The 13,296-nt window shown below is 42.2% G+C and overlaps 1 protein-coding gene across 7 annotated transcripts in view; it reads right to left on the bottom strand.

Annotated features, from left to right (window-relative positions):
• LOC100380752 (unconventional myosin-IXb) overlaps window positions 1-13,296 on the bottom strand; it is a 117,269-nt gene that overhangs the window by 53,654 nt on the left and 50,319 nt on the right. For all 7 annotated transcript variants that reach the window (XM_014149215.3, XM_014149211.3, XM_014149212.3 and 4 more), the window contains exons 3-4: window positions 12,092-12,186; window positions 726-788 (exon numbers count right to left, since the gene is read on the bottom strand). In XM_014149215.3, the coding sequence (XP_014004690.1) occupies window positions 726-788; window positions 12,092-12,186 (158 nt within the window). The remainder of the gene's footprint in view (window positions 1-725; window positions 789-12,091; window positions 12,187-13,296) is intronic.

The following is a 13,296-nucleotide window of genomic DNA, read 5'->3' as shown; positions in this document are numbered from 1 at the left end:
CGGTGTGTTTGGTTAGTGGATTTAGTGTGATTTTTGCTTTTGTTATAAGGTTATGTATTTTTAGCTGGGAAAAATAAATCATACATTCATGTAAAAGGTGATTTTTGGTTTTAAATGTTGGAATAAAGACCATCAAAAAAGTCAACACTGTGGCAGTATTAGTTACCCTGACCCAACATTGACTGTGTATATAATGTGCCAGTTAAGTAATGAGCGTGAATGCTGCTGTCAGTTTTTCCAGTGTTGCATTGTTAAAAAACCACACAGGCGTTATGAGTTTGTTTACTTCTGAGAATCTCGCTGACATCACAGGCAGACATGATGAAAACAGAAGCTAATTTCAACAGACAAGTTGGTATACGAGTAACAACAGGACTAGTCCATTATCATACCTAGTGAGTAATAACATGAAGAATAGGGTTAATGATATGTACAGGCTATGCCAACCCCACCCAGGGCATTTGAAGTAGAAACAGTAGGACTACAGTGCTTATAAATAAATTATCAATTAAATATGTATTCATCAAAACAAGAAGTATCATCTCCCATATTGATCACAACTCTTTGGCACATATTCAGGCTGAGAAAAAGTTAGTTCTGAGAGTCACTCTTGGAAATGGTCTCTTTCTGACTATCAAAAGGCACCTGGGTGAAGCTCTCTGTTTCTACAGAGGGCCTCCACAGGTCATTGAGGGTCAAAGGTAACCCCTGCTGTTGCCCTTTACCTCTCGTTATTCTCTCTGGAGACCAGACGAGACTTCTCCAGGAGATACTTCTCCACGATGGCTCTGAGAACGAGAAAGAGAGAACGAGAGAACATAAATCAAGTGACACTGAAGTTAGTTTGGTCCTTTCACTTGGCTGTGAAGTGTGTCTGGTGAGAGTCTCGTGTGTGTGTGTGTGTGTGTGTGTGTGTGTGTGTGTGTGTGTGTGTGTGTGTGTGTGTGTGTGTGTGTGTAAGTGAAAGTGGGGTGGTAGTGACTGAGGAGGGGAATCATGAGCAGATGGTCGGTGAAACAATAAACAGTTGAGCTAAGAGTCCAGATATGGACGGCCTCAGTCTGATGTACAGTGACATGGTCATGTTACTGTGCAACAACAACAGCCACTACGATCAACAGTTTAAACAGAGACAACTGCATTTTTACGTAGGCATGTCTTTGACAAAAACAACATTTAAGCTAATCTTTCATTTTGTTGAAACTAAGAATAGAGGGCCGATGGCTGTTGTGTGTATTTTAACACCTGAAGCTCAGGCAGGGAGGGAGCCCAGTGGCCTTTGTTGAGCATGGAAACTTCACTAGCTGGCCCTTTGCGTCTCTATAGAGAGCTGATCTAATAGAAAGCAAAGCAGAGACAGGCGGGGAATACTGGAGTCCATCCACACGTCACACCCAGAGACACACACAGAGAGACAGAAACACACTGAGACACACACAGAGAGACAGAAACACAGAGACACACACAGAGAGACAGAAACACACAGAGACACAGAAACACACAGAGACACACACAGAGAGACACACAGAGAGACACACAGAGAGACACCAGAGAGACACAGCACCGAGAGACAGAAACACAGAGACACACACAGAGAGACAGAAACACACAGCGACACACACAGAGAGACAGAAACACACAGAGACACACACAGAGAGACAGAAACACACAGAGACACACACAGAGAGACAGAAACACACAGAGCGACACACAGAGAGACACACAAAAGGGGGAAAAAATATTTGATCCCCTGCTGATTTTGTACGTTTGCCCACTGATAAAGAAAGGATCAGTCTATAATTTTAATGGTAGGTTTATTTGAACAGTGAGAGACAGAATAACCACAAAAATATCCAGAAAAACGCATGTCAAAAATGTTAGAAATTGATTTGCATTTTAATGAGGGAAATAAGTATTTGACCCCCTCTCAATCAGAAAGATTTCTGGCTCCCAGGTGTCTTTTATACAGGTAACGAGTTGAGATTGGGCGCACACTCTTAAAGGGAGTGCTCCTAACCGCAGCTTGTTACCTGTAAAAAAGACACCTGTCCACAGAAGCAATCAATCAATCAGATTCCAAACTCTCCACCATGGCCAAGACCAAAGAGCTCTCCAAGGATGTCAGGGACAAGATTGTAGACCTACACAAGGCTGGAATGGGCTACAAGACCATCGCCAAGCAGCTTGGTGAGAAGGTGACAACATTTGGTGCGATTATTCGCAAATGGAAGAAACACAAAAGAACTGTCAATATCCCTCGGCCTGGGGCTCCATGCAAGATCTCACCTCGTGGGGTTGCAATGATCATGAGAACGATGAGGAATCAGCCCAGAACTACACGGGCGGATCATGTTAATGATCTCAAGGCGGCTGGGACCATAGTCACCCACCAAGAAAACAATTGGTAACACACTACGCCGTGAAGGACTGAAATCCTGCAGCGCCCGCAAGGTCCCCCTGCTCAAGAATACATATACATGCCCGTCTGAAGTTTGCCAATGAACATCTGAATGATTCAGAGGACAACTGGTGAAAGTGTTGTGGTCAGATGAGACCAAAATGGAGCTCTTTGGCATCAACTCAACTCGCCGTGTTTGGAGGAGGAGAAATGCTGCCTATGACCCCAAGAACACCATCTCCACCGTCAAACATGGAGGTGGAAACATTATGCTTTGGGGGTGTTTTCTGCTAAGGGGACAGGACAACTTCACCGCATCATTTGACGGGGCCATGTACTGTCAAATCTTGGGTGAGAACCTCCTTCCCTCAGCCGGGGCATTGAAAATGGGTCGTGGATGGGTATTCCAGCATGACAATGACCCTAAGCATCAAAAGGAGTGGCTCAAGAATAAGCACATTAAGATCCTGGAGTGGCCTAGCCAGTCTCCAGACCTTAATCCATAGAATATCTGTGGAGGGAGCTGAAGGTTCGAGTTGCCAAACGTCAGCCTCGAAACCTTAATGACTTGGAGAAGATCTGCAAAGAGGAGTGGGACAAAATCCCTCCTGAGATGTGTGCAAACCTGGTGGCCAACTACAAGAAACGTCTGACCTCTGTGATTGCCAACAAGGGTTTTGCCACCAAGTACTAAGTCATGTTTTGCAGAGGGGTCAAATACTTATTTCCCTCATTAAAATGCAAATCATTTTATAACATTTTTGACATGCGTTTTTCTGGATTTTTTTGTTGTTATTCTGTCTCTCACTGTTAAAATAAACCAACCATTAAAATTATAGACTGATCATTTCTTTGTAAGTGGGCAAACGTACAAAATCAGCAGGGGATCAAATACTTTTTTCCCCCACTGTATACAACCACACACATTTTAGTCATTTAGCAGACGCCCTGATCCAGAGTGACTTACAGGAGAAATTAGGGTTAAGTGTCTTGCTCAAGGTCAGAGACAGATTTTTCACTTAGTCGGCTCGGGAATTCGAACCAGTGACCTTTCGGTTACTGGCCCGATGCTCCTGCCACCCCAGGCTAGCTGCCACACGAAGAGAGAGACCGATACACAAATAGGCAGAGGATGTAACTTTATCACTAGTCTAGTCTTAAAGGATCCATGCCACAGGTATCCCCATGCTATTCTGTTACATTGAGAGAGCCCATCTCCCATCCCAGTGAGACCCTGTAACCAGCCAGGCAGAGTGTAATGTAGTGAATGAAAACACCCTGCCAATGCAGTGCTGAGCGAGTCCCAGGGCTTCCCTTGGTAATCTCCTCTATAGAGTGGCCTTGGCTGCTCCACTCTCTGCTGTACACAGCAAGCCTTTGTACAGAATGTCAGCACTATCCTGCTGTAATCAATGGCTTCTGACTGACAGACACTCTGCTACAAGCATAACAAGCTCAACCAGCACTAGTACAGATCATCCACTGAAGTCTCAACAGCAACTTTCAACAGTTCTTATTCAATTACTTTCTCCCCTCTCAAGCGAAGCAATTCAATATATAACGATGAGTCCCTGTTTAAAAACCTTCTAATCAGGTTGGGAATAACTGTCCCTGTCTGTATAGTAGAGTAAGCTCATGTCAAACAGCAGCCAAAGTGTCACTCATAGGGTTGCAAAGGGTCGGAAAATTTCCGGGAAATATCCCAAATTTTCCCGAAAATTTGCCATGGGAAGTTAAGCGCTAGAATTTGGGGAATTTTGCTTAAATTCATCAAAAAAGTAAGTTAGCTCATAACAGTGAACCTTTTTCGTGGGATACATGTAATGCAATTCTAGGTCTTGTGGTTAAACTATCCCAAAGTCAATGGAATTGCAACCCTCTGCATGCACAGTGCATTCTTCCATCACATGTAGAGGTCGACCGATTATGATTTTTCAACGCCGATACCGATTATTGGAGGACCAAAAAAGCCGATACCGATAATTTTTTGTTGTTGTAATAATGACAATTACAACAATACTGAATGAACACTTATTTTAACTTAATATAATACATCAATAAAATCTAGTTAGCCTCAAATAAATAATGAAACATGTTCAATTTGGGTTAAATAATGCAAAAACAAAGTGTTGGAAAAGAAAGTAAAAGTGCAATATGTGCCATGTAAGAAAGCTAACGTTTAAGTTCCTTGCTCAGAACATGAGAACATATGAAAGCTGGTGGTTCCTTTTAACATGAGTCTTCAATATTCCCAGGTAAGAAGTTTTAGGTTGTAGTTATTATAGGAATTATAGGACTATTTCTCTCTACACGATTTGTATTTCATATACCTTTGACTATTGGATGTTCTTATAGGCACTTTAGTATTGCCAGTGTAACAGTATAGCTTCCGTCCCTCTCCTCACTCCTACCTGGGCTCGAACCAGGAACACATCGACAACAGCCACCCTCGAAGCAGCGTTACCCATGCAGAGCAAGGGGAACAACTACTCCAAGTCTCAGAGCGAGTGACGTTTGAAACGCTATTAGCGCACACCCGCTAACTAGCTAGCCATTTCACATCGGTTACACCAGCCTAATCTTGGGAGTTGATAGGCTTGAAGTCATAAACAGCGCAATGCTTGAAGCACAGCGAAGAGCTGATGGCAAAACGCACGGAAGTGCTGTTTGAATGAATGATTACGAGCCTGCTGCTGCCTACCACCGCTCAGTCAGACTGCTCTATCAAATCATAGACTTAATAATAACATAATAACACACAGAAATATGAGCCTTTGGTCATTAATATGGTCGAATCCAGAAACTATCATCTCGAAAACAAAACGTTTTTCCTTTCAGTGAAATACGGAACCGTTCCGTATTTTATCTAACGGGTGGCATCCCTAAGTCTAAATATTCCTGTTACATTGCACAACCTTCAATGTTATGTCATAACTACGTAAAATTCTGGCAAATTAGTTCGCAACGAGCCAGGTGGCCCAAACTGTTGCATATACCCTGACTCTGCGTGCAATGAACGCAAGAGAAATGACACAATTTCACCTGGTTAATATTGCCTGCTAACCTGGATTTCTTTTAGCTAAATATGCAGGTTTAAAAATATATACTTCTGTGTATTGATTTTAAGAAAGGCTGATGTTTATGGTTAGGTACAGTCGTGCAACGATTGTGCTTTTTTCGCAAATGCGCTTTTGTTAAATCATCCCCCGTTTGGCGAAGTCGGCTGTCTTTGTTAGGAAGAAATAGTCTTCACAGTTCGCAACGAGCCAGGCGGCCCAAACTGCTACATATTCCCTGACTCTGTTGCATGAGAAGTGACACATTTTCCCTAGTTAAAAGAAATTCATGTTAGCAGGCAATATTAACTAAATATGCAGGTTTAAAAATATATACTTGTGTATTGATTTTAAGAAAGGCATTGATGTTTATTGTTGGAGCAACATGTACCTAAGCGATTTATATGCAACGCAGGACAGGCTAGATAAACTAGTAATATCATCAACCATGTGTAGTTAACTAGTGATTATGATTGATTGATTGTTTTTTATAAGATAAGTTTAATGCTTGCTAGCAACTTACCTTGGCTTCTTACTACATTCGTGTAACAGGCAGGCTCCTCGTGGAGTGCAATGTAAAGCAGGTGGTTAGAGCGTTGGACTAGTTAACCGTAAGGTTGCAAGATTGAATCCCTGAGCTGACAAGGTAAAAATCTGTCGTTCTGCCCCTGAACAAGGCAGTTAACCCACCGTTCCTAGGCCGTCATTGAAAATAAGAATGTGTTCTTAACTGACTTGCCTAGTTAAATAAAAAATGTTTTAATTAAATAAATTAAATAAATGTAAAAAATATTTTTTTTTTAATAAAATTAAACAAAAAAATCAAAACGTTTGAAAAAAATTACAAATTTAAAAAAATTAAACAATTAAATAAAAAATTCGGCCAAATCGCCATACAAAAATACCGATTTCCGATTGTTATGAAAACCTGAAAAATCAGCCCTAATTAAATCGGCCATTCCGATTAATCGGTCGACCTCTAATCACATGTACAGCTGATTCTCAAGATCTTGCACACTAATGAGATGCTATTGAGCCCACACTACTACACTGTCTGAGCCAAGGACTACATGCTTTCTGCTAAGTTTTGATTACAATACTGGGTGGGGTGAATATATTTTTTATGACATACATGATTTTTTTGTTAACTAGTAAATAGTAGCCTACAGCAAAGTGCGTTTAAATAATTTCTAACTTGTTAACAATTTCTGCTAGTTCGTTTTTGCTACCATGTGCGTTTTAGCTTGCTTGAGCCTGCTAACTGAGGAGTGTCAATTCACCTGTTTCCATACATGTTGTTTTAAAACATTTATCTTACAAAGGAGTTGTGTAATCTAACTGCTTAACTATTTATCTGTACATGGAATTGTATTTGTTAGTATTTTTTACTCATTTTTTCTAATCTAGTGCATCGGGCACTATCTGATGTGTGTAGACATTTCACTGCAGCTAATGTAGAAGGAAACGCTGTGTACATTTGCAAATACTGTGCCAAATCATATGTAAAGAATGCAACAAAGATGCAGAATCATCTGGCCAAGTGCATAAAGTTCCCTCAGCGCTTACAACAAACAACCTGACAAAAGTCCCTCATCATTTTCACCTCGAATAGAGGTAATCAGACACTTTATCGATAGCAACAGCTCATGGTCCTCCTGGAATTAGAAGTTTTTTTTACTCAATGGAGGAACGTAGTCAAAGAAATGCTGATGAATGTCTTGCCCGAACTGTGTATGCAACTGGTTAATCGCTGATGCTCACAGGCAATGTGCATTGGAAGAGATTTCTGAATGTTCTTGGCACAGCATACACCCCTCCAACCAGACATGCTTTATCTACTAATTTGCTGGATGCAGAGATCAAGTGAAGGTCAAGAAAATCATAGAGAAAGCAGACTGTTTTGCAATCATCTCTGATGGGTGGTCGAATGTTCGTGGGCAAGGAATAATTAACCTGTTAGGGCTAGGGGGCAGCATTTGCACGTCTGGATAAAAAAATGTACCCGATTTAATCTGGTTACTAATCCTACCCAGTAACTAGAATATGCATATACTTATTATATATGGATAGAAAACACTCTAAAGTTTCTAAAACTGTTTGAATGGTGTCTGTGAGTATAACAGAACTCATTTGGCAGGCAAAACCCTGAGACATTTTCTGACAGGAAGTGGATACCTGATGTGTTGTATTGACTTTAAACCTATCCCATTGAAAAACACAGGGGCTGAGGAATATTTTGGCACTTCCTATTGCTTCCACTAGATGTCACCAGCCTTTACAAAGTGTTTTGAGTCTTCTGGAGGGAGATCTGACCGAACAAGAGCCATGGAACGATGATGTCCCATTAGACACCTGGCGCGCGAGTTCATGTTGGGTACCCTCGTTCCAATACGTTATAAAAGAGTATGCATTCGTCCACCTTGAATATTACTCATGTTCTGGTTAAAAAAGGCCCTAATGATTTATGCTATACAACGTTTGACATGTTTGAACGAACGTAAATATATTTTTTCCCCTCGTTCATGACGAGAAGTCCGGCTGGCTTAGATCATGTGCTAACAAGACGGAGATTTTTGGACATAAATGATGAGCTTTTTTGAACAAAACTACATTCGTTATGGACCTGTGATACCTGGAAGTGACATCTGATGAAGAGAATCAAAGGTAATGGATTATTTACATAGTATTTTCGATTTTAGATCTCCCCAACATGACGTCTAGTCTGTATCGCAACGCGTATTTTTCTGGGCGCAGTGCTCAGATTATTGCAAAGTGTGATTTCCCAGTAAGGTTATTTTTAAATCTGGCAAGTTGATTGCGTTCAAGAGATGTAAATCTATAATTCTTTAAATGACAATATAATATTTTACCAATGTTTTCTAATTTTAATTATTTAATTTGTGACGCTGACTTGACTGCCGGTTATTGGAGGGAAACGATTTCCTCAACATCAATGCCATAGTAAAACGCTGTTTTTGGATATAAATATGAACTTGATAGAACTAAAAATGCATGCATTGTCTAACATAATGTCCTAGGAGTGTCATCTGATGGAGATTGTAAAAGGTTAGTGCATCATTTTAGCTGGTTTTATGGTTTTGGTGACCCTGTCTTTGACTTGACAAAACATTACACACAACTCTTGTAAATGTACTGTCCTAACATACTCTAAATGTATGCTTTCGCCGTAAAACCTTTTTGAAATCGTAAAACGTGGTTAGATTAAGGAGATGTTTATCTTTCAAAGGGTGTAAAATAGTTGTATGTTTGAAAAATTTGAATTTTGACATTTATTTGGATTCAAATTTGCCGCTCTTGAAATGCACCTGCTGTTGATGGAGTGCACCACGGGTGGCACGCTAGCGTCCCACCTAGCCCATAGAGGTTAACTACATCATCTCCACCCCTCAACCAGCATTCTACAATAGCACAGACACAAGGGACAACAGACACACTGGTTTCTTCATTGCAGATGAGCTGAAGGCAGTCATCAATGACCTTGGACCACAGAAGGTATTTGCACTGGCGACAGACAATGCTGTGAACATGAAGGCTGCTTGGTCTAACGTGGAGGAGTCCTACCCTCACATCACACCCATTGGCTGTGCTGCTCATGCATTGAATCTGCTCCTCAAGGACGACATGGCACTGAAAACAATGGATACACTACAAGAGAGCCAAGGAAATGGTTAGGTATGTGAAGGGTCATCAAGTTATAGCAGCAATCTACCTCACCAAGCAAAGTGAGAAGAATAAGAGCACCACATTGAAGCTGCCCAGCAACACCTGTTGGGGTGGTGGTATCATCATGTTTGACAGTCTCCTGGAGGGGAAGGAGTCTCTCCAAGAAATGGTCATATCAGTCTCCCGATACGGACAGTCCCATCAAGAGGATCCTCCTGGATGATGTATTTTGGGAGAGAGTGGTAAGCAGCCTGAAACTCCTTAAACCTATAGCTGTAGCCATTGCATGGATTGAGGGAGACAACATCATCCTGTCTGATGTTCAGACTCTCTTTGCAGATGTAAGAGAATAAATCCGTACTGCTCTGCCCACTTCACTGTTGGTCCAAGCAGAGGAAACTGCAGTTCTGAAATACATCAAAAAGCATGAAGACTTCTGCCTGAAGCCCATACACTTCGCAGCGTACATGTTGGACCCCAAGTATGCTGGCAAGAGCATCCTGTCTGGTGCAGAGATCAACAAGGCCTATGGTGTCATCACTACCGTGTCTCGCCACCTTGGCCTGGATGAGGGCAAGGTTCTTGGCAGTCTGGCGAAGTACACTTCCAAGCAAGGGCTTTGGGATGGAGATGCAATATGGCAGTCGTGCCAACATATCTCATCAGCCACCTGGTGGAAGGGACTTTGTGGATCTTAAGCTCTTTCCCTGTTGCCTCCATCATCCACCAAATCCCACCAACACCCCACCAACATCAACATCAGCTGCCTGGTCCTTGTTTGGGAACACACACACACCAAAGCACGCAACAGGCTGACCAATAAAAGGGTTGAAAAATTGGTGGCCATCCGGGGAAATTTGAGGCTTTTTGAGCCTGATAACAAGCCATCCTAAACAAGGTTGGAAAGTGACAGTGAAGATGAGGCGTCAGAGTCTGATGTTCAAGAGGTGGACATTGAGGTCCAGGGAGAAGACATGGAAGCCTGAGAGGAAGACAACCAAAGCTTTAGTATCTTGATTATCATTGTACAGATGTATGTTGAAAATGTTTTTGAGAGATGCGATGGATCATTGGGATCATTCAATACTCCCTTTTGTTGTTCAGTGAAATCATCCCATGTGAAGAGTCAACTAATTTAATTAAAGTTCAATTCGTAAGTAAATCGTTTTTTTATTTCTATTGGAAGGATTTAATAATTTGCAATTATTTCTACTTATGATAAGGTAAAAGGTTTATGTTTCTGTCTCCATATGATATGGTAAATATATCCAATGCAAAAAACATCTACATTTAAATGGTATTAATATTCATTTGCATATATTCCCGTTAATTCCCATATATTCCCACCTCTGAATATTCCCCAAAATGTGCAATTCTAGTCACTCATGTTTCATTTAAGTGATAATGCCCGAGAAGCCAGTGTTTGGAGGATATATTGGCATGGGTGTTCTTTTCTGGCCAGCAAACCGTGCCAATATGTCCACCAAACAACAGCTTAGAGGGCATTATCACTTTCATACAACGGGTTACCAACATATCCAAATAATGATTAACATATTTTCATTATTCATAAAAATTCTAGGGTTGCTATCCAAGCCGGCTGGTCATTCGTTCCATTGGTTCGGTTGACAGAGACGCGACCCGGTCGTTCAGTCTTTTTGTTCTGTATCTATGGACATCGTTCGCTCCAATGTTCCATTGCCATACTGGCTGGCAACATTCTTATCCCTTGCTTGCTAGCTAGCCAACTACGGCTAACTTAGTCACGTCAAACAGTGCAGACAGAATAACAGCAGATGCATTTGTTTAATCCGTTTTCTAGTGACATTTATTTGGATACATCCATAACAATGAGCTAATGAGGCACGATTTCGTCTGGCAAAGAAAATGTGCTCCCTCATCAGGACACTGTTGTTCAGAGGAGCTAGCCAACAACACAGCTAACACAATCACTTCAAACTGAAGCTGGAGAGACTGCAAACTAGCTGCACTTCATTTCACCGTTTTTTTTAAATTGACATTTTTGTGTGTAATATATATATTCAGAAAAATGCCAGCTGATTCATGATTTCTACTGGCTGAGAAACGCTGCCTGCCTCTCTCTTGTCCCGACCCCTACATGTTCATTACTATTGGACAGTTGGAGATTGAATTTGAATATTAAAACTATGTTGCAAATGTCAGACAGACAGACAGCAAGGTTTATACAAATCTCCGTTGTGGAAAACTAAATGTTAGTCTAAGAGAAAATGTGAGATAATGTCTAGATGCTTTTTATAGTGGAGCTCAAGTTTACAACTTCCCTGCCTGGGCTGATGAGACAGTGGATTGCGCAGTCAGATGGAACAGAGTAAATAGGCATTTTAACGTCATAGATTTATCTGGTGGTAACTTGTGGATCAGACACCGGCTAGAATGCGCTTTTTACCAATCAGCATTCAGGATTAGTCCCACCCGTTTAATAATTTGATATTGACGCTTTGTTCAACTTTACGATAAGCGCTCCCTTCCTCTGTTAGACAGGAAATGACAGGGCATATGATGCAGGCAGTAACCAGAGAAACTGCAGGCAGCGAGAGGAAGGAGGCTGTGCAATAACGTGGTTAGGGCTGCAGGCCTCAGAGGTATCACAACAGAAACAAACACACTACAGTGCTTCTCACTAGCTTTGTATGGTATGATGGAAGTAACAGTGGCTGTCTGCAGTAACAGTGGCTGTCTGCAGTAACAGTGGCTGTCTGCAGTAACAGTGGCTGTCTGCAGTAACAGTGGCTGTCTGCAGTAACAGTGGCTGTCTGCAGTAACAGTGGCTGTCTGCAGTAACAGTGGCTGTCTGCAGTAACAGTGGCTCAGGAACATCCACCAGGGATGGAGTGTGTGTTTACAGGGTAAGTCGGATAGGAAGCGTGAGTGTTATCACAACACACAGTGTGGGCCAGCGGTCAGTACTCACCCTCTCACCACCCCACTCTCCAGGTAGTTGACCTGGATGAACTTCCCAAAGCGGCTGGAGTTGTTGTTGTGAGCCGTCTTGGCATTCCCAAATGCCTAGTAAAGAGGAGGGGGGGAGAGGTTACCTTCACTGTGTGAACCATAAAGTGATTATACAGTTTATACAGTTAAGAAATAGAAATAACTACACTTGTGCTAATACGGGGGCTGTTCTCAACAACACCACCACAGCTACCCCAGTCCAGAAGTTAACACTAGATGAAGACAGCACCCGTCTTTCTCTCCCTGCCTCAATCACCCCCTCTCTTTCCCTCATTTCTACTCTCTTGCAGAAGTCCAGGGGGTGACACTAGGCCAGTGTGATTGATGGGGGCATGGGGGGCCTGTGTTAGGTCCAGATAACTAGTCTTCCTCAGGCTACAGTCCTCCCCAGCCAGGGGCACACACCCAGCCCTGCCACCAGTCTGAATGGATAGCCCTGTTCTCACACACACACGCCAAAGGCAGCCACAGGGGAAGTTGACTCTATACATCTTAAATAGGAGCCACATCCTACGGGGAGCAACAGTTGCAGTCACAATTTCATACATTTGTGGTTGAGCTGATTTAAGAGGGGGGGGGGGGACCTGATTAAGAATCCTTACAGTGAACTGTTGACCTATTTCCACTGTTCCTAGACTGTCTGTCCTGGTATTATTCCCTCTACCTACTGCTCTTTGTGTTCTCAATTGATGAGCAGATTTACATTCACTATAACAACTTAAGCTCCTGGATGAGTGCTGCTTGAAGAATTGTAAACTGAATACATTTGAGGGCTCAGAAAAAAGGTTACGCTTCATAAAAAATAACTTGAAAATGCGAGGTAAATATAAGAGTGAGAGACAGGAGTTGACTGAGGAGAAAAGGACTGAAAATCCTGGCTGAAACGTCATCATCCGTGGATGAAATATGTGGTTTAACATGGACCTGTTGTAACATTTAGACTCCTCCTTTCCAGAGCTGGGGCTCACCTCAGGAAAATGTGTACATGCTAGTGTGTGTGCGAGTTGTTTACTGAGGGGGCGATTACATTGGCTCTGGGCCAGGATAAGACACTGTCAGCTGGCATTGACTGCCCAGTGTTGTCAAACGGTTGTCCCAGGGTAAAGGCTAGCAGACCCTGGGAACATTCCCCTGCGCTCGGCCTCTCTGCCATGGAGGAAATGC

Source organism: Salmo salar, chromosome 16 (assembly GCF_965601325.2).
Source record: "Salmo salar chromosome 16, fSalSal1, whole genome shotgun sequence".
NCBI classification, from domain to species: domain Eukaryota; kingdom Metazoa; phylum Chordata; class Actinopteri; order Salmoniformes; family Salmonidae; genus Salmo; species Salmo salar.
This window is presented reverse-complemented; position numbering and strand designations above follow the sequence as displayed.